We start from the raw sequence: 18,757 nt of genomic DNA, 5'->3' as shown, positions 1-18,757 counted from the left end.
TCTCCCTCTGACCCTCCCTCCTCCCTCTCACGCTCTCTCTCTCTCTTTTTCTCTCAAATAAATAAATAAATAAAATCTTTAAAAAAAAAAAAAAAGAAAGAAAGAAAGGGAAAAGAAGGCTGGCAGGCTGGGGAATCCTCTTTCCTCATGTTGCCATAATCAGCTTGGAACTCCCAAGCATTCTGATAATCCTAAATTCAAATCTTGCCTTCCAGGTTGATACGAAAGTATCTTAGTCCAATTAGGAGCATAGGACATATTAATTTGCTAGTTTAACTGTAACTTTTAAATATTTAGACAAATAGTATAACAGTTGCCATTTCTACACTGAGTGAATATTAAGGTAATATTCTACACTTATGAATATTAAGGTAGGCCTAGTTTTTGCTGTTATATTTATACACCACTAAATATTCAAATGTTTAACCACAGTCCCTAGATGAATCACAACAGCAATTGGTTTATCATAATGAGATAGAGCAAATTTTCTATAACCAAGTTTTCCTAAAATCATATTCTCTCTCATGTACACCTGAAAAGATTATCACAGTTTATAAAACACAAAAAAAGTGAAATTATAGGAAGATTCTTTAATTAATTATATCATAAAGGCAGAAACTGAAGCATGAGGTCTTATTATGAAGCTTGCATACCATGTATTTATTTGATGAAGAGTTTCTGAGAGTGATTGCTATCTATTGAATACAGAATATGAAAGGAAAAACTTAAAAGAATAAACATATGTTAATGATTGCCTAAATGTGGCCAAAGACAGCCAATTAGTATATGCTGTAAATCAGAAGACTTAAAAGCTGTTTTACCTGGCAATTTTTCAAAGGGAAATTTCTAATCATCAGCATGTATCGCTAAGAAATGAGGATTCTTAATGCTAATGCTAAGCACTTCAAAGTCCTGATGTCCTTCATAATTAATCAATAAAAACAAACAACCACAAAACTTCAGTATTTTCAGGACCGTAAAATCTTTAAGGCTACTCCTTGACCATACAAATACACTTCCCTCTTCCTTTCCCACACAGATGATAGAGAAGCTCATTAGGAAAAATGTTCTTCTGTATCAATTATGTCAGCTTTCTCCCCACACGAGTAAGCTCCTCTTCACAAAAAATATTAAATGCCACTATTTAAGTAATTAACAGTTAACTAAAATGCTTTAACTACCATTAGTTTTAAGTCAAACTTTCTTGGATTTTTGAGACCTTCCTAGAAAGAACACAATCAAATATTTGGTCTTTAAGTATCTACTATTTCCTATTTTTGTTGAAACCAGTATATTATTTCTAAACTTTGCCTTTTCCTGTATGAAAATTTTTGTAATAAACTGGTGGATAATAAGCAAATGCTGTGAAATTCAGACATGATTTTTTAAAAAGGAGAGATTAAGTGATAAAAAGTTATTATATATAATATATAATATATAAAAATGTTTTATATATATATATATAAATATATATATATAAAGTTATCACATCAAGTGATAAAAAGTTACTATAAAGACTAGATATAACTCTGTCTTAGCTACTGTTTCCATTGCTTCTTCTTGTCAGGACTTTTCTTCCCCTGCCATCTTTATTCACTTTGTACCTCACTGAATCCTGAACTATTTGGGAATAACATAAATGACAAGCTTACAAATATGGAGGAACTGCTAAGTCTGAAGTATGCCTGAGACTGGAATGAACTGAACCAATGGTGTAAACATAGCCGAAATCAAGCCTAGGTCAATGGAACATGTGAAGAGTTTCATTTTCCAAAATGTTCTCCCTATTTTTTTGCCAGGAAAAGGCTTTTCTTCTCTAGACAACTAAATGAATGTAGGCAAAAAATTCTTAAGATACTTCTTACCCAGAGATCTTTCAAACTTATAAACATTTCAATTGTTCTTATTGCTCTGGTTTCTAAAGCAACTACTTTACCTAAATGCTTGAAATTATATTTAAAAGGTTTATTAACCAGTAGTCTTTTGATATTTTTGACTTCACAAATTAGAAACTGTTACATGAATGTAACTCTATTTGTGATTTTATAATTTATCAATACAAGCTTATCTCTCACCTCTCCCAAAATGCATCCTATAAGGCAGACACAGACTTAACTATTAATAGCTTCCAAAGTTGTCACTTTGACCTTTCCGCACATAACAGGTACTTAATGAATGGTAATTCTTACTAAGAAGTAATCTGCATGATATAATTCTGAAGAGTAGGATGGACTTCAGAGCATACTTAGTTTTTCTTTTTTACTATTAGAGCATAGGCAGAAATAATACCCTTAACGTAGGAGTAAAAACAGTATTTGGTGGCCATCTTCTTAGGAAATAATGCCCTTAGTATCAATTCATCTTAGCACACAACTTTTTCTTCTTGGTTGGCCGGTCTTCATATGCTTCCAAAGAACTAGAAATTAATTACTGATTTTAGTTCAGAATTTTTTATTTTGACATACCTGGGTCTGGAGTGTAAGTGAATGGCTGAACATCATGAGATCTTCCAGCATTGGTCACTACATATATTCCCACTGATACTGGCAAAGTTATATGTTGGTCATGATATGGGGGAACCTTCACAATAAGATGATTCTAAATTTAAAGGAAATAACAAGAGTTAAAAAAGAAGCAAAATTTAAATAAAAAATTTGAAATAATCATAATTAAGTACATTTCTTGTTAGCTGGAAAGTGTATAAAAAGTCTGACTAGAAAAAAATGCAGTTTAAAGCTCAGGGTCACAGGCATCAGGACATTAATCTTAAAATTGCTTTTAATGTTTTGCAATGGCTTACAAGGTGCTTCTCCTGTCAACTGTATCTCTTTTCCACTACCCACAGACTTGTTATACTCTGGCCACACTGACCTTCTCAGTCCATTCTTTTAACACACTAATTTTTTTTTTTTTTTTTTTACCTCACAGTCATTACAAATTGATGGTTTCTCCTATTGGAATATTCTTCTTTCACCTCTTCAAATGGCTAGTTCCTTACCCATTTTCAGGTCTTACTCAAAATGTTACCTCCACAGAAAGGCCTTCTATGACCAACCTATTTAAAGTAGCACCTCTTCCAAACCTGGTCACATAATCTTGTTTATTTCTAAAATAGCATTTATCACCACTAGAATTTATTGTGATTATTTGTTTTTTGTCTCTCTCCAATCACAAGAATTTAAGCTCCATAAGAACCCAGAATGTTTTGTTCTTTGTTCTATATCCACTGTTAAGCACCTTACACTAAATACACTACAATGTATTTGTTGAATAAAAGAATGAATAAATTTTGAGGAAAAAAAATACATCCAACAAGCACAATATCAGTTATCATATGTTTTATAAAACATTAATTGTGAGATGTACTTTGCAATGCAGTTCACAACTGCTTCCTAGCCGCTTTAATTTCCATTTAAAGTCAAATAGAGTTCAGTGTACCTAAACCCTAGCAAATCAAAGTTATTTTTTTGTTGAAATAGTGGCAGAAGCATCCTCATAAGCAAAAAATTCATAAACGCTTCCTCAGCACTCACTCAAAGGGACTCCATCTTCTTGGAGGATACCATGATCTATATATGAGTTTGGCTCTTCTTCCCTAGTATATTACAGTAACAGGAAGGAATATTAAGGGACAGTGATTGTATTTTTCTATTGAGGATGTGATATGCAGGAGGCCAATGCTCACAAATGAGGATGACATGAGTTTGATGACATTTTTTATTTAGCTAGACTACAGTTGGACTCAGCTGACAGAACAAGTGACAAATAGGGCCAAGGTCAAGGTTTCAATTTTTGTGCACTTAATTTGTTTCTAAGCCATCTTAAAACACTCTCTGAAACAGTCACATTATAAATAAAGAAACAGCTTCTGGTTTATGGCCTTATGCCCCCTAAGCCCACTTAGCCATCTCAAAAGAAAAAAATCACTTTTTAAGACAGATGTAAAACATGTATACATGTGTGTATGTCCACAGATACTGGGGAACAAAAATCTGAAAGCACATATTCAAATGCACATGAGGTCATCAAAAAATGTATCTGCATTGATCCAACTTCTAATAAACAGTTTTAAAATCCTGTCTACTCTTAATGTTACTCTTCTGTTTAAACACTGTAACTATGTCACAAAGCAGTCCTACCTACAGTTAAAGAGATGGTTGAATGGATGGACTTGTGAGGTATCCTCCCACTCTTAAAATTATTTGTCAAATTCTATAATTGAAATTATTCTTCTGAATAAAATCTTGTTTCTTGGTAATCAGTAACAGAATTAGTATCTAAAAGTCAGATGCATTTTTGTTTAAAAACTTACTCCACTTGCTTTGGAGAGCATATTTAAATAAACCTAATTTGAAACCTTTAAAAAACCAAATGAACCTATTTTTATACTACTCCTTCATACTCCCTCAATCTGAATCTAGAAATTCTATGTGATTTGAATTAAAAACTAAGTAAATTATGAACAGTGATACAAAGTTGTTTTTAAATACTATTTTAATAAATTAAGAGCAATTAACTACCATTAAGCTAGGAGCATGATACATATAAAACATACAAAGGCTTGGGAGGCTCTTGGAGCAGGTTCAATGTTCTCTAGGGTAAAAATAGAAGCAATCTTAGAAAAATCTGCTTGGATTCAAACTAACAATTTTCTTCTTCTCAGGAGATAATCTTCTTTAGAACTTATAAAGCAATGGTGCTAGATAGTTTTCATTCTCCTAAATGATAATTTATCACTGTCACATTCATTTTGCAGTTGGGGATATGCACACACACACACACACACATATAATTAGAAACAAACAACAAAACACAACTCCTAATAAAATCATTTGAAAATACATAACTTCTAAATTCTCAAGCCTTTGTTCAGTCTAGATGTTCCCCCAAATTCTGAGGATCTCTTTCGGCATTTTTCAAGAACTTTATTTCCATATTTATACTGAAAATTCCATCTTGTCCCAAACTCCAAAGCTTCTCCTTATTTTTTTATTCCTTCCCTCTAAAGAATGTAATAGAACCCAGAAGACTAAAGGTTGAGAAATAACAATCAACACAACTGTATTTTTGATACACTAATGCCTGTTTTAAGTTTTATAAAACAAGTTATTCTTAAATCGAATTTATACTTCTTAGTTTCTAATATACCCATTTTTAGCTTCTAGTTTCCTTGTTAAAATCACTTCCATATTTCAAACTGTGAAACTCTCTTGCTTTCTTTCAAAACCAACTTATCTTTAAGACTATATGTATACATACATATATACATAGAAAGAGACTATATGTATCTATATATATGTAAAAGAGATCTCTTACAGGTTGATCTTTAAGATATATATCTTTTGTATATATTTAATAGGCAATTCCTACAGAATTTATCTGAAATTGTTAAAACGGGAATAGATATAATGACCCTGTGCCTACCACATTTGGTATACATGTGTATGAGACATTATTATGGTTTTGAATAGAAGAGCCAGATAATAAAAAAATAACTGTTTTCCCAGACTTCATTAATCTCAATTTTTAAGTCTGTTTTTAAAGTTTTATTCATGCTTAATCTTTACACCCAAAATGAGGCTTGAACTCACAACCCCGAGATCAAGATTTGCATGCCCCTCTGACTGAGCCAGCCAGGCACCCCTCAATTTTTAAATAAAAAAAAGTTTAATGTCTGAGGAATTGATTTTGGGGTTGCAAATAAATAGTTATCACAATTACTGATAATGGTAATTTCCAAAGTTATCTTTAAATGGTCTTTTTTATTATACCATCTTTTGGTCATTTTTTAATATTGTAGATGTCCTTTCTGTATAGGTCTGATATTTATTGACTACAATTTCTTTTCTTTTGTTTTCTGAGTACCCTTCCCTCTAAATGTTTAAATTTTTTAAATAGATTTTATTTTTTTACATAATCTCCTCACAGAGACTCAAACCCACAATCCTTAGATCAAGAGTCACATGCTCCACCAACTGAGCCAGCCAGGCACCCCTAAATGTTTAATTTTTGGTTTTTTTTCTTTAATATAATCTATTGGATCAATTCTTTATATCTCCACTGTGATCCCATTCTAAAACACTTCCCAGAAAGTCCCTTAGGAAAAAAAAAGACAGAAAGCTCTCTGAAAAAAGATTAAAATTTAAAAATGAACAGCAGAACCACAGAATTAATGAAAGATCGTATTATGTTTTAGTTTGTTATACATACTTGCTTGTAAAAACCCCAGGACCTCTAGATATAGCCACCAAATAAGGACATTAATTCCTTTCCATTCCACCATGTCTTATTTTTATGATTATTCTTCTTTAATCTACTGTAGCTGGCATAACTACCCTGAAAAAAAGTGTTTTAAGAATATTAACTACCCCATGCCTCAAAGGTAAAGAAGGAAGGAAGGAAAAAAGGAAAGAAGGAAAGAAGGAGAGAGGAAGAGGGAGAGGAAGAGTTAGAGGAAGAAAAGGAGGAGGAGGAAGAAGAGGAGGAGGAAGAGGGAGGCAGAAGATGAGGAGGAAGAGGAGAAGAAACAAAGACTTCTTAACGTTAAGTTATATATGAAAAAGCAAGTTAAGAGTATAATTTGTTGGGGCTTTCTTATTAATAGTTTGTATAATTTATAGGGCAAGTTTCTCAGTCTCTAGAACTAGTCACAGGATTAGGTAAGGAAGAGAAATTGTAACAGAATATTACTAGCAAAGGAGTTTACATTAATTTAACCAACTCATCAAAAAACTAAACATATTTATGGCACACAAAGAAGTATTGCATGGATAAATTAAGCTTCAGTCAGGACCAAAGACTATAGGCATGTAAGAGCGTGGCTGAAATCACGGTTTGAAAATGCCCTCAGAAAGAATAAAGAACCTCAGACCCCAGAGTCCTCATTTTCTTCAGAGTGAATAAAATGAACCAACAAGTTTTTCATGAGTATCTGTTAAGAGGTTAATATTATGAGGAACACGTAAGAATCATAATACATTGCCCCTAACCTTTGGGAGTCCTTGAGAGGAAGCCACTGTTGGTTCATGGGGAGTGGGAACGGTCTGATCAAAAAAGTTATGTAAGAAATCATAAAATGTCAGAGTTAGAAGGAACCTCTCAAATAATCTAGTAAAGATTTACAGATTAGAAAACTGGGGCACAAAAGTAACTTGTCTTATTTAGGTAACAAAGACTGTTAGTGACAAAGCAAGTGCTGTAACTTCAGTTAAGACAGAGATTGCCTGACAGTATATGTGACAAAGGAATGACTGTTATGTCCTATTATCTCTTTTTGACTGCATGTAGTAGCATAAAGCCAAAGGAAAACTTTCTACATAGTATTTATCTAGGTACGTAAGAAGCTCCACTTTATAGGATATTATTTTGTGAAGAATTAACTTTACCCTGAGGTCTAGTTTTTTCCCTTTACTGAAAGGTAATATCTTAAGACCCTAGAAATTCCTGCCTGATAGGAGAATCTCTGACTGGGGGCTTTGTCCACTGGACAGTCTAACAATGTGATTTATGAAAGGGACTTTAGAATGTCATATCAGTTCCAACCTCTGGTGGAAGTGGAGACTAAAGGTGAGCTGCATGATGGGCAGTATGTGACTGAGCCCCCCAAAAAACTCTGGACACCAACGGCTTGCGTGAGCTTCCTGATTGATAATACTCTGCATATTGTCACACATGGATGTGCTGAGACTGTAAGGCATCCTGAGGACAACAAAAACTTCACCTTTGGGACCTTCCCAGACCTTGCTCTATGTGTCTTTCCCTTTGGCTGATTCTGATTTGTGTCCTTTTACTATAATAAAACTGAAATTAAATATAGTGTTTCCTGAGTTCTGTCAGTTATTTTAGCAAATCTAAGGGGGGAGTGGGAACCCCTAAATTTGAAGCCAACTGTCAAGAAAAGCTTGTTTAGCTAGTATCTGAACTGAAGTTTAGCTAGCATCTGAACTGAGGGAACACTGTGCCCTTTGCTTTGAGTTTGGCAATATATTTTATTGGATACATATTTTAAATTTTATTTTTAAAAAAATACAAAGAAATAAAAAAATTTAAAAACTAAAAATTATAAACTTTTCTGATAAATTGGCCAGTCTCTAATTTTTGCCTCTTCCATCTCTCTGCTTGTTTTCATGTACTCTTTTCTACTCCTACCAGCATTTTATAATAAATTTTAGGCTTTGGGTATTTTACACATTAGTTTGTTCCTGCTTTGCTGTCTTCTCTCCATGATCTATACCTGTATATGCTACTCTTCTGCATATGCCTTCTATATGATTTGTTCATAAATTTGTCCCTCTTTTCTGCTAGTCTCAACTTCTATAAGTTTGGTACTATTTGTTCTACATTCTAATTCTTAAGTCAGTTTTTTATCCTTGTTTTCAAGCTCTTTTTCCTTGTCATTTTGAAAACAATACACGGTGAGGTTCTACAAACACAGACTCTTTAATTTAAGTTTAACAAACAGTGCCTCTGTGAAAAGGTAACTAACAAACATAAAACACCTGATACAGCAGGTACTCAACAAATAAGTTTCCCTTTTATTTAACTAAATAGTAGGCTAGGATAATCCAAATCGTCAGAATAAACAAATATTAGGAAAGAAATGTCTCATTTATTAACAATGATAATTTACTAATGTTTCTAACTTTTAAAAATAGAGAACTGTCAATTCTAGCATCAGTGGAATTTTCAGTTACAGAAATTCAAGAAAGAAACTTAAATGATTTATATGAATTCCACATAAAGAAGAAATTTAATCTGCTGATTCAGGAAAATTTCAGAACAAAACTGAATTTCTCAGAGAGTAAATAATTTAACTACAAAAAGGGTTAAATTATACCTGATGAAATAATTCCATGTCAATTTCAGCTTCTGACTTCCAAGAGTTTTCATCTGATTGAAATAAAAACAGTAATTTACTAAAATTTTGAAACCGTTTTTACTTTGTAGCTATTATATCTCTAGAACAAAGCAGAACATGCGACAATCTCCATACCAGTATTATGCCTACTTACCAGAAACATTTTCTTGGAAAATAACTTTAGTTCCTTTCAGAAAGTTCTTGCCGATTAAAAATACTTCTTCCTCTCCTTTCACCGAACAGCTATGCAAGCTTTTCTTTAAGATTTCTGGCACTCCTGCTGGCTGAGCTGTGGGTACACATAAGCATTCCATAAAAAGAACCACCAACACTTATTTCTTTTCTAAAATCAGTTCCAGAAGTTGTCTTTGTTGACCCCTGAATTTGACTTCCTTTACCCTGCAACTTAACTTTCACCCTAACAGAGAAAAACCCATATTAATATGGAAAATCCATATTAATTTTTAATAACTCTGATAAGATTTTAGAGGGCTGGATTAATGTCTAAGATGAGGTTTTAACTTATTATGTGTCATCTTTGTTTTATTATTATGTGAATAATAAACAAGTTTTAAAATGTGTACTTATTTAAAAAAATTTTTTGTCTTAATAATATTTTTAAAAAATTCTATTTAAAAACAAGCTTGTCCCACAAACCTAACCTCAAAAATGTCAGCTATGCTTTTGCCATTACAAGACTTCTGAGGCAATTATGTGCCTCTCGGTGGTACTGAGGGCTTCTTTAAGGATCTACACCCAGGACTCAGAGGCCCCACACCAAAAGAACACGTAAAAACAGACTGAATCTAATTCAGAATAGTTTTTTCTACCAGAGAATCTCCCTGAACTAGGATAACCTGAGGTTTAAAAATAAAATGCACTAGTTTTTCAATTATAAAGACTAAATAACCATTACTAAAATAAACAAAGAAGTTGTAAAGTACTGAGGGCACACATCTAATGAATAAATTATAATCAGCCTACCAACTTTCTCATGCCAGAATTTCCTTAAGAAAATTTAATAGGTATTGCTCAGCAAAACAGGTTCCTAAGTCAAGTAAATCTGGGAAATACTGGGTTAAAGCAAAGCTAAATGAACAAAAGGATTTCTCCAAGTACTTAAAATTCTGATAAAGACTATAAATATCCAAGAAGTGAATATAGTATACAGGTTCCCCAATATATTTGACTCCAAAAACATTCTTCCTTATTGACACTTAAGGACTAGTTTTCCACCAAAATACTCTCTGGGATACTGGTGTATGCAAATAAAGAACTTTTAAGTCCTCAAAAAATTGCTCTCCAGGAGGTTAAGCACTTTGACATAGATCACACTATCTGTTGGTTTAGTAAACCCTCACAACATAAGCACTGCAAAGGTAAACTTAAATTTGGCTTGTATAACTCACCAACTTTTAAATTAATAAAAGAGTCCACTAAACTTTAGGGAAAGTTTAACTTTTTTCTCCATAGACACATATATTTAAATAGTTAATTTTATCTTTATAAGAATATCATACAGGAAATTTTTACTGTCAAAATATTCACTGCCCCTCTTTCCCNNAGATCCTTCCTTGTGGAAAGGCTGCAATTCTTGCTCCACTCATATCAGGACTGGCCATGTGATTTGTTTGTATAATGAAATATGAACTGAAATAATATGCCAGTTCCAAGGAAAAGCTTTTATAACCTCACACAGTTCCACTATCTCTCACTTACTGATACAAACAAGTATCCCGTCCTTATTAAATATTTAAATGGCAAATGACACTTTTAGCAATGTCTAAGAGTTTAAAAGAAATTGTGAATGTATGTCCATATACACCGGTTAGAACCCACAGGGTTAATGTTATGAAGAGAACGGAAAAAGTTATTGGTCAAATACTGGCAATTATATGCCCTTTTTAAATGAAGAATTAACTGAACTTATTTATAGGTTTTTAGAGCAACACTAGAACTAGACAGTTGTTTTTAAAGGACATTCAAGAAAAACATAGTAAATTTTTTAAAAAGATTTTTAAAGTAATAGCTACACTCAACATGGGGCTCGAAATCACAACCCTGAGATCAAGAGTTGCATGCTCCACTGACTGAGCCAGCCAGGCACCCCAGTAAATATTATTTGATTAGAAAACAATAAGAGGTGAAAATTTTATGGATAACTGTATTAATGAAATGAACGGAAAGTGTACAACCTTTCCCCTCATTTTCAAATACTTTATGGAAATTCCACTCCACTGACGCTTATCAGAACTTTTTTTTTCCTATTTCATTTTTTCCTTTTATGTATTAAGGGCACATGATGGCCAAATGAGGCTCCGCTGAAGGTACAACGTGTATATATCTTCTGTATATTTGTATTTACATTACACAAAGAACTAGTCTGTTACTGTTCAAGATAATTTAACTTTCAACTTTTGACCTTAAAAGGTCTTTTCTATTAAAAAGTTTAATGGTTACCTAACAGCCCAGACACCATACTAAACAAAACTAAAGTCAGTATCATTTACGGATTAACTATTTTATTTTTATCTTTAAGTAATCAGAAAGCCAGCTCTTGAAAGTGATCATACCACTTAAAAAATTGTAACACACAAAAAAGCAGCCACTTCTCTCGTATTATAAAAACAATGTACCTCTAGATGCTTTTCAAATAGTAGCCTCAAAAATAAAGCTGAAAAAAATTAATGAGTATCTGAATACTGAAAAATAACAGCAAATATTTCAACATGCCAAAAGAATTAGTAAAGCTTTTTAGTAATGTCTGTGAAGAGAAGGAAAGTTTACTCATTGATATTATCCTTTTCCTAAAGTTGTGGGATACATAGAAATAAGGGAAATAGAAATTTGTTAAATTCAGTCAGATTTAATCCGATATACATTATAGTGAAGAAAGCTATAGTTAGTTTTGTTATATTTTAAAAATTAGCACGGGAGGGTAGATATTAAAAAAGTATGAAAATTGATATTCTTAATTTGATATAGTATCACCAAATAATATATATAATATACCAAAACAAAAAAACATGTATACCTGCATTGTCTGGAGAAATAGAAACAGGTCAAGAATATAAAAGGGGATAATTCTTCCATCCCCTTAAAAACAAACAAGAAAACCAGATAAGGAATCCAATAGTCATTGTTAAACCAGCAAGTGAAAGCAGACCTTCTTTTTCAATTTCACAAAGCGCAACATGAATTCTGGCAATAGGCCTTCTTTCCACTGAGTGTCTCTAGTTGGAAGATCAAATGTCTGTTTCCTCTCCTCCCTTCCACCTCTATCACCTTTTGGCCCCTCTTCCTCTTCTACCTCCCTCTCATCTTCCTGTTTCCTTCTACCTCCCATTCCAATTCTAACCCTTCTTACTAACCTATTTCCTTTTTACCTCTCTTTCTATTGCAATTGCTCAAACCTGTCAAAAAGGTTATATTCATGGAAATAAACATAAATGAGGAACCCATAATGGAACATTCTCATTTTAAATAAAAAGATTTTTTGGGCCCTTTGTTTCACTGTGTATTATTTGTATGTTTACTTTTCCTCTTCCCTCATACCCCCACTCTAAAGCCTAACTGCAAGCCTCAGGCTTCCTAAAGTGGTCAGGTTAAAATTCAAATTCTTTAGCTCAGCACACAAATTTCTGTAAAACAGATCTTGCCTAGCTCTACTAGCTTCAAATCTTACTACTTTTTCATTAAAATAAATAAATAAATAAATAAATAAATAAATAAATAAATAAATATTTAGAGAGGGAGGGAGGGGCTGAGGGGGAAGGAAGGAGGTAGACAGAGAGAGGGGGAGCAGGAGAGGGAGGGGGGAAAGAGAGAATAAGCAGGGGAGAGACAGAGGGAGAGGGAGAAACAGACTCCCCGCTGAGCAGGGAGCCCAGGACCCTGAGATCATGAGGGGAGATGAAGGCAGCCGCTCAACCAACGGAGCCACCCAGGTGCCCCTATTGTATTATTGCATTTATATGAAATGTTCAAAACAGGTAAATCCATACAGACAGAAAGTAGAATACTGGTTTCCAGAGTCTGGGATAAAACGGGAATGGAGAGTGACTGCTAAGATGTACAAAATTTCTTTTTTTGGTGGCAATAAAAATGTTCTAAAATTAGATAACAGTGATGGTCATACAACTTTGTGAATATGATATAACTGTACACATAAAAAGGCTCAATTGCATGGTATGCAAATTATATCTCAGTAAGCTATTAGAAAAGAAAAAAGAAACTATTATGGGACAGAAAACATGAACCTAATTGTATGTGAATTTAAGATAATTAAATGCCTACATGCCCAAACCCTAATTATAAGCTATACAACTTAAAAAGTATATCCACTATTATGTTAACGTTGATAAAAATTAATTCTTTACTATATTCTATAGTAGGTATCAGCTCAAAACAATGAACAAAAAAAAAATCAGATTATCTCTTATCTACCATTTCCTACTTTCAACAGTTTTGTCCCTATTCTATTACATAAAAAGTGAAACTAATCATTTCTACTTTATTAATAAGAGTTGTTGTCAAGATCAAATGGGATAATGTAGTACTATTATTAATAGGAAACTCCATTAGATTAATAGTCACTAGAGAGGATGAATGACTTAACTACAGAGAAGTTGGAACCAGGGCTTGGGCAAGATTAGCCCGGTCGTCTTTCCTCCCTCTTCCGCAACTGCCTACAGGCACAAAGCATTTGTTTGAGATGGTCTGTGCCAGTTGATAAGAGGCCTGCAATTGTAGAAGGCAGCTCTGACTGGGTAGATAGATGTATCCTACTTGGGGATGAAAAAGTCCTCTTTCTAACAGTTTTATCAGTAGTCAAGCTAGCATTATCATCTCAATTTCTCTAACTCCTATGTGTCTAACTCCAATTACAAGGGAAACATTTACTTTTTAACTTCCTAAGACCTCAGCATACATGAAAGCGCTTTATAAATCATAGAGTATAAGACAGAGACAAAAGTAATATGAAAAGTAATATTGAAGTTAATACCTTTTCCTGTACATCTAGACTAATATTTAAGCAAAAGTAATAAAAAACTTAAAAATATTTCATTTTGTTGCCAGTTAAAAAATAAATAAGATTGTCTGATCAATCTACAGACCGTTAGGTAATATATTTAATGAAATCCCATGAATATCAAGTAAAATTATATTCTGAACAAAGAATGATGACATTCGTTACATACAATGATAGGTTTTCAAAAAATCAAATCACTGATCCACTAGGAATGTACAGATCAGGAGGGTCAGGGGCGCCTGGCTGGCTCAGTCAGAAGAGCATGTGACTCTTGATCTCAGGGTCATAACTTTAAGCCCCCAGTTGGGGGTAAAAATTACTTAAATAAATAAATATTTTCTAAAAAAGGAGGCTTAGACTCTTGCCTAAATGACTAGATGTAATTGATATTCATAGAAATTACTATTAGAAATATTTTAAGCTAGTTTTTTTTTTAAGGAAAAAATCCTGTTTGTATGAAATTCCATGAAAATAACATTAATAAGAAATAAATACGAAAACTATCATGTAAATATATTTACAAATTAAAAGAAGTATGGGAAATTTACTGCCTAGGTACCCCTTTATTTTTTTTATTATTTTTTTCTTCTTTCGAAAATAATTTTTTTATTTGCGTGTAACTGACATACAACAATGTTACATTAGTTACAGGTGTACAATATAGTGATTCAATAACTGTACACCTTATGCTATGCTCACCATGAGTACAGGTACCATCTGTCACCATGCTATTACAATACCACACTGACTATATTCTCTATGTTGTACTTTTATTCTCTTTTATTCTATAAATGGAAGCCTGTATCTTCTACTCCCCTTCACCCATTTTGCTCATTCCCCAGCAACCTGGCTACCATCACTTTGTTCTTTGTATTTATAGGTCTTATTCTACTTTTTGTTTACTCACATTTGTTTTGTTTTTAGATTCTACATATAAGTGAAATCATACAGTATTTGTCTTTCTCTGTTGACTTGTTTCGCTTAGTATGTTTCACCTATGTTGTCACAAATGGCAAGACCACATCCTTTTTGGTACCCCTTTCTTTCAAAGAAAATACTGCTCATATTTATCTAATCCAGTTTCTCTAAGCAGATGGAAAGTGACAATAAGTCAACTAAAGGAATAAAAATAAATACCCTATACCTCCATAATAAATGAATTCTACAAAAGGAAATGGAAGGGACAATATAGGTATTCAAGTAAAATACCCAATATGAAATGATACCTATTTTCTCAATTCATAAAAAGTCTAAATTACACAAATAAATCTCCTAGGTAGAGTGAACAGTTCACTAACAATCTCTTTCTGTAACCATAGTCCTAACCATCCAGAAGCTATGGCTAGGATGAAATGATTGTTTAAACTTGGTTTCAGCACTGCGATTTTAAGTGATTACATGACAATATAGCACAGTGGCTAAAAGCAGAGGCTTCGAATCCTGGTCTTACTATTTGCTAGCTATGTGACCTTGAGGGAGTTATTTAATCTAAGTCTCAGTTTCATCAACTGTAGAATGGAATCCATATAAGGTAACAGAAAGGACTAAATGATACAGCTTATAAAGTTTAACAAAATCCCTGGCATATGGTCAGAGTTCAAAGCATGTTAACTTTTATCATTGTCTGTATATCCTTTCCACTGTGTGTTGCTGTTCCTTAGGGCCATCAAATTCACCCCACACATCACCTCCCAGAGAGATATACTTTTTTTGCAATGTGGACAATATTATCATTAATAGTGATAATTAACAAGTAATAATTACAGATGAAAAGTTTCAGAAAATTATATTTTCTAGCTCTTTCATATTTTCTACCATCTTTAGCCAATTATATTTATGCTTTAATAATACCTTAATGAAAAAGAAAATGAAGAAATGAGAACACACTAGTGAAAGAAAGAACAAATAATTAAAGTTGGCAACCATTTCCCAGTCCTTGCTGAAGCGGTATGATCTGAATTATCTAGCACCTCTTGGCTCTGGTCTCCAGAGAGTGGCTATGGTCATGCTCAAAGTATTAGATCACTGCAAATACACCATTAAAATTGGAAATTCATCCTTTAAGAGTCAAGTTGGGATATATCATAAATTATAGTAAATCCAGAATTGGAACACCCCAATTAGAAAAGCTTTAGAACTCAATAAGCCATCTACATCCCTTGCTAAATGCAATAGAATGGACATGGAATCTATGATTTGTAAAAGCAGTCTATTTATAATTGCACATCACCCAGAAATAGCCCAAGGAAATACTAGTATCAACACAAATTTGTCATAATAATGAAAAACAGAGAAATCCAACTGAGCTCTCTCGACATCAGAAAGATATTTTAGTACGTAAAAAAAAAAATCAGGGTGTTTGCTAAGCTAAAGTATGTCTATATAATCACTTTGGAGATGAATTAAAAGAAAAGGAAAAAAAAGACTTACAAAGGATGAAGAATTTGACAAAACTAAAATACAGTAACAAAGGTTCTGTAGGGGTATCAAGGTCATAATACCCAAAATAACCCAAAGGAAATTCAACTGAACAAAACTGAGTGTCTTCTGCTCTTCTGAATTCAGGTACAAATTATAAAAACACAATGCCAAAGAAAATTACACTCAATGAAAATCTTCTTAAGTGACACCTAAAGGAAAAAATTTTCCTATTTATTACTTGTAATAATACTCCTTATAGGGAAACCAGAATATATGATGAGGCACATACAACAACATGATTGAATCTAAACACACACACACACACACTCTCTCTCTCTCTCTCTTTCTATGCCAAGATTAGCAAAATAAGAATTTCATTTCCCACTTCCCAAAACTATAAGTTAATTACATAATTTGTAGTCAGAACTTCAACTGCTGTATAGTCACAGCGTTCTGCTTACCTTAGTGTTTCTTACGTTCTAACAGAAAATACACTTAGGATCACAGCAGTTTATCACACAATAAAGACGCAGCAAAAAAATACTTCGGCTGTCTAACTTACTGCAGGTAAACCATTCAGAGTACGTTTGTTTTTTTTCTTTTTTTAAAGTAGGCTCCATGCCCAATGGCAGGGCTTGAACTCATGACCCTGAGAATCAAGACCTGTACTGATATCAAGAGTTAGAAACTAAACCAACTGTGCCAATCAGGTGCCCCTAAAGTACTTTTTTCAAAAATAAAAAAAAATTTTAAGTAGGCTCCATACCCAATGTGGGGGGCTTGAATTCATGACCTGAGATCAAGAGTTGCATTCTCTAGTGACTGAGCCACCCACGTGCCCCCTCAAATTACTTTTAAAATTAGTATGAGACGATAAAAGGGAACTACAAAATGCTATACACCTTTAGAATTTTATTTGATATTATCCACCTTTTATTCTAGAAAATTTGACCACAGCTTTTAAAATGTTTCACATTTTGCAAGATCACAAGTTAGAGCATATGATACATCTGAAATTTAGAGATGTCTGAAAATTAATAGAAAATGAAAAAAAATTCAGTATATATTTTCTTACTTACTACATAAAATCGGAGAAGAGGGCGTTTGCAGTGTCAAAGTGGAGCCATCTTTCCTTGTGATATTAACTCTAAAAACCAATCTGGCACGAGTGCTTTTTTTCTTGGAACCAGCGATTCCTATTCTGGCTTCAACATCAGCGTTCCTCAATTTCAATATCCCTACGCAGTCCACCCTAACACACACAAAAAAAGATATTAACTGATATTTTCTGTTGTATAAACAGTACAATATTCTTAACCAAATAAGTCTCATTTTTTTTTCTTTAGGAGGGGAGGGGCAGAGGGAGAGAGACAATCTTCTTAAGCAGGTTTTACACGCAGTGTGGAGCCTGACGGGGGCTCAACCTTACAACCCTGAGACCAAGACCTGAGCTGAAATCAAGAGATGCTTAACTGACTGAGCCACCCAGGTGCCCCAAGTAAGTTTCTTTTAAAAAAATTTTTGCTAATTATTAATTTTTTGAAAATGTAATACAATCTTAAGGTTCCAAATTCAAAAAGTACAAAAGGGTATATTGTGAATATTCATAATTCTTAATCTTGTCAATTTTTCTTTTATAATTATAGTGGAAAAAACAGTAAAGTAAAATCACTATTTCAAAATTTGAACACTAGTAACGGTTTATAAGAGATACTTTTGCCATTTTTAAATTTTAACTTATTTTTTCTATTTTATTTTTTTAAAGATTTTATATATTTCTTGGAGAGAGAGAGAGAACGAGCAGGGGAGAGGCAGAGGGAGAGGCAGAGGGAGACTGAGAAGCAGACTCCCCACTGAGTAGGAAGCCTAACACAGGGCTCTATCCCAGGACCCTGTGATCATGACCTGAGCCAAAGACAGATGCTTAACTGACTGAGCCACCCAGACGTCCCTAAAAAATGGTGAGCCACTCAGGTGCCCCTTGATTAATTTTTTTAAAGTATGCTCTATACCCAATGTGGGGCTCAAACTCACAACACTGAGATCAAGAGCCAGTCAGGCACCCTAATTACCATTAAAAAAAAAATGTATCCTCTATTTTTGCAGCTAATTCATTTATTAAAATAGAGGGAATGAATTTAACTTAAAAACAAAACAAAACTAGCAACTGTCCCCAAAAGAACAGAACACTATGTAGCCATTAAAATATATGTTATAAAATAATATTTACTATATGGAAAATGCTGATGGTAAGTGAAAGCAAGGTTACAAAACAGTGGGTACAGTATTATTTCACTGTTATCAGGAAAAAAGGCTGGAAAGATACATATCAAAATAGTGGTTACTGGGCGCCTGGGTAGCTCAGTCGGTTAAGTGGCTGCCTTTGGCTCAGGTCATGATCCCAGGACCCTGGGATGGACCCTCCACTGGGCTTTCTGCTCAGCAGG

The 18,757-nt window shown here is 33.4% G+C and overlaps 1 protein-coding gene across 5 annotated transcripts in view; it reads right to left on the bottom strand.

Moving 5' to 3' along the window:
- The window catches only part of NFAT5 (nuclear factor of activated T cells 5), a 111,488-nt gene that overhangs the window by 21,076 nt on the left and 71,655 nt on the right, over window positions 1-18,757 (bottom strand). For all 5 annotated transcript variants that reach the window (XM_040633522.1, XM_040633524.1, XM_040633526.1 and 2 more), the window contains 4 exons: window positions 17,390-17,562; window positions 9,012-9,146; window positions 8,837-8,889; window positions 2,466-2,598 (listed from right to left, as the gene is read on the bottom strand). In XM_040633522.1, coding sequence (XP_040489456.1) covers window positions 2,466-2,598; window positions 8,837-8,889; window positions 9,012-9,146; window positions 17,390-17,562 — 494 coding nt within the window. The remainder of the gene's footprint in view (window positions 1-2,465; window positions 2,599-8,836; window positions 8,890-9,011; window positions 9,147-17,389; window positions 17,563-18,757) is intronic.

Source organism: Ursus maritimus, unplaced genomic scaffold (genome assembly GCF_017311325.1).
Source record: "Ursus maritimus isolate PB19 unplaced genomic scaffold, ASM1731132v1 scaffold_19, whole genome shotgun sequence".
Taxonomy (NCBI): domain Eukaryota; kingdom Metazoa; phylum Chordata; class Mammalia; order Carnivora; family Ursidae; genus Ursus; species Ursus maritimus.
This window is presented reverse-complemented; position numbering and strand designations above follow the sequence as displayed.